Here is a 3,661-nt window from a genome sequence, read left to right as displayed (position 1 = left end):
CTGATTAATAATGAAAAGAATGAAGAGGAACCAAGTACCCACCATAGTACCCACTCTCTGCAAGGGGTTTGGGCTTCAAAGTGGAAAGCCTTAAGACCCTTCCAACATCCCAGGGGTTGTTGGTTCCTCATTCCAAAGAGAAGAGTCTAGTTGGTGATTCATCAGTGATAAGAGCCCACCCAAATTAGGTCATGTGATGGCTATGGCTATATGGGGTACTCAGAATCACCTTGTGAGACAACTAGACATAAAGATAAGAAATACCCCTCATTTTATATAGAATACCACTGTATTCCACCATCCATATCGATTGTAATATCAGTGCTTGGTAGAGCGAAGTTTTGTAGCAACTCTATGACTAGCATATTTACACAATTCCTCCGATGGTAATCCTCATTGAAGTAGAAACCAATAAACCCTAGCTTTCAACTATCCTTGGCTCTCGGATGAATCCCCTTGCTCAATGTGAATATTTCTACCATCATCTGGACTCGGTGGAATGACCTTCTTGCCTTTGCTTAAGAGCCTTTTGAATGAACGGAGCCGAATGCTGGGGGATTTAAGCGATTGCCCAGTTGGCGAAAACATCTGTTGGTCATCGCTGCAGAGTAGCCTGGGAGAAGAAAAACTGTCCATTCTTCGGGGTATATCAATGATGATTTTGTCGAGGGTTTTACGAGAAGTCGATGTCGCCCCTTGGTCGAAGACCACGAAGTTCGACATGGAAGAAACCCTGTTTTGGGTTGCCCAGAAAAGCATGTGGGTGGGATAAGTTGGAGACTGCAGAACCTCTTCATGTCTGCACGAAGGGAAGAGGTCGGATTCCATGGAAATCGATGTGTTTCTCTCTGAAACGGTGGGCAGAGACACCTGATGATTTGTTTCAGAGGCGCCCGCCGACGTTGTGTCCTCGTTGCCTACTAGAACCACGACAGAATCGGCGGCCGTGTCGGGCAGGGCACTGGTTCGACACAGTGGACAAGTCGAGTGTGAGTGGAGCCACATGTCGATGCAATCGATGTGGAAGCTGTGGTGGCATTTAGGGAGTTGTCTCGCCTTCTCGTTCTCTTCAAATTCGCACAAACAGACGGCGCATTCAAGCCCCTCTTTGTGATTCTCCGACTGATAGACGAACACAGGAATCGCTTCTATAGCAGACTTGCTGAGGCTGACTCTTTGGAGCCTCGAGGGATCCTGCTGTTCAATCAAGTCAAGATGACGACGTCTGAAAGAACCCCTGCGCCACAAGTAGTAGTGCGCGTAGATCTGGACACCGAAAATGAAGAGAACGGCCGCGAACAGAAATAGAATGGTGACAATCATGATTTTACTGCCAATGGTCATCGTCGTTGAGTAATTCGCTGCATTAGCCCCGTAACAGTTATCGTTCATGGTGAAATTATCGTAAGAATCCATGCCCGGATACGAACTCAACATTGAAATCTTTCTCGACGATTGTTGTGATACTCTAATGCTCGAGCCGACTCTGAGAAAAAGAACATGCAATGAGAAGGGGAACCCAAGGCATCTGGATTTAATAGGTATGAGAAGATGGAGGGAACCCTCCTCCCGCTGTTGCTCCAGCTCGGCTCTGAGGAACGACGTCGCGTTGAGGGCTTCAAAGGCGGATTTTATGCAGGCAGGAGTTGGGCTGCTGCTCCGGCTTGACTCTGAGGAACGACGTCGGATTGTGGGCTTCAAAGGGCGGATTTTATGCAGGCGGAAGTTGGGAGGATGGGGCCGGAGAGGCATGAGGTAGAGGCAGCGGCGATACAGAGGCATCGAGCCGTAGAGGCCATGGCTAAATGGCGGGCATGTATGCAAAGCGATCCACTCAACTTGTGCCACGTGTCATATTTTTTATTGCAAACGAAAATATAAGCTTTTGATTAGATGGGGCGAACAGTATTTGCCCAACCCAATTCAGCTAAAAAAACGCCTATCCATATAGTTAATATATAATAACAAATTAATATTAATAATAATTAACAGTTTATTAATTAATTAACCATTAATTATTTAATATATTAATTAATTATATATTAACAATATATTAATCCATTAATAAAATATATATCAATTTATTAATCAACCATACTAATAACAATATATTAGTATGGTTGATTAATAAATTGATATATATTATAGTTGATATCCATTTATTAATTCTAACTTTTATAAGAAAAAGAATCTAGATAAAACTAACTCTTACAATGGTTTAGAGAATGATATTTCTAGCCTAAGGAATGACGGTAATATCTTTTTAATAGGTGACTTTAATGCTCAAACTTCAAACAACCAAGCTATTATTCAAGTAATCATTCCAACCCTAATCCTCTTTAGTTAGACAAAGACCTTATTCTGGCTAGCAGGTACAAAAGGAGCTCTGAAGACCTCGGGGAAAATTTGTTTGGGTCGAAGCTAGTCAAGCTCTGTAGTGCTTAGGATCTCATAATTTGCAACGGTTTAAAGAAGTGGCCCAATTCCAGCAAGATGACCTACATCCATGGACTTTGTAGCAACGTGGTAGACTACGTTATTTCCGATCTCCCATTATACAACGAAATAATAAATTTTAACATCTTAAACAACCACGAACTTGACTCTGATCATAGGCCTTTACTTATAACTTTCAATTTTGTCATGCATACAGTTCCCATAGAAAATAATACTTACAGCCAAAAGAACTTAATATTTGATAGAAATAAAAATGATCTCTTTCTAAATGAATTAAAAACTAATTTGCTTCCTTTATCTAGTATAGACAAAATAGAAGACCTCTATCATAATTTTACTATAACCCTCTCATATTCTATTAACAAGTTCTCAATTGAAGTTTCAAATAATAAAAGAAATAACAAAACCAATCCATGGTATGACAAAGATTGTAAAAGTGCGAGGAGAGCAATTAAGGAAGTTGTTGATGAATCTCTTAAAATGGACAAGATAAAAATATACAAAGCCCTAACTAAAAGGAAAAAGAGGTAGTACATTCGTCAAAGACAGGAGAATCTCTTACACTTCTCTAAGGTAGCTCCTAAGAAATTTTGGAGGCAGATTTTGACTAGGAAGACTAAGGATAATAATAAAATTGTTCTTCACAATTGGAATTCCTATCTTAAAAAGCTTTATGAATCTCCAATTGTCATGGATAATTTGGAAACCCTTCTCACAACGAAAGAAGTTTTCTCTTTAGAAGACATTAAGTTTGGGGTTAATTGCCTTGCTAATGGGAAAGCTAAGGACGTTGAAGGTTACCAGGCGGAAATCTTAAAAATTGGAGGTCCTGTCCTCATCCCCCACATCCACAAGCTTTTCAATCAAGCAGTCAAGCAAGGGTTCCCTAAACCTTGGACTGAGAGCCTCATTATCCCTATTTTTAAAAGTGGGGATACAAATAACCCCTCTCCTTATTGGACAATTAGGATCAACCCTCTCTTAGCCAAGCTATATGGTAGTATTTTGGAAAATAAGTTAAGCATATGGCTTGAAAGTGAAGGTAAGCGGGCTAAAGGCCAAGCAGGTTTCAAAAGGCATCACTCAACAACAGACCACCTTGTTACGCTTAGGATCATTGTGGAGGAATGTCGTAATGATAAATCCAATTTATTTTGTTGCTTTGTGGACTTTAGAAAGGATTTCGATACGGTTCCTAGATACA

The 3,661-nt window shown here is 40.5% G+C and overlaps 1 protein-coding gene across 1 annotated transcript; it reads right to left on the bottom strand.

Annotated features, from left to right (window-relative positions):
* Window positions 1–429: 429 nt before the first annotated feature.
* LOC149239466 (RING-H2 finger protein ATL2-like) lies at window positions 430–1,416 on the bottom strand. Its single transcript, XM_089367147.1, has one exon. The coding sequence runs from the start codon at window positions 1,414–1,416 to the stop codon at window positions 430–432; it is 987 nt and encodes a 328-aa protein (XP_089223273.1).
* Window positions 1,417–3,661: the final 2,245 nt, after the last annotated feature.

Source organism: Pinus tabuliformis, chromosome 8 (genome assembly GCF_031772625.1).
Source record: "Pinus tabuliformis cultivar Carrire ecotype Pingquan chromosome 8, CPIR1, whole genome shotgun sequence".
Taxonomy (NCBI): domain Eukaryota; kingdom Viridiplantae; phylum Streptophyta; class Pinopsida; order Pinales; family Pinaceae; genus Pinus; species Pinus tabuliformis.
This window is presented reverse-complemented; position numbering and strand designations above follow the sequence as displayed.

What these genes read in the sequence shown, in the direction of transcription:
- LOC149239466 (XM_089367147.1), bottom strand. Translation starts at nt 1,416, where the DNA reads ATGGATTCTTACGATAATTTCACCATGAACGATAACTGTTACGGGGCT.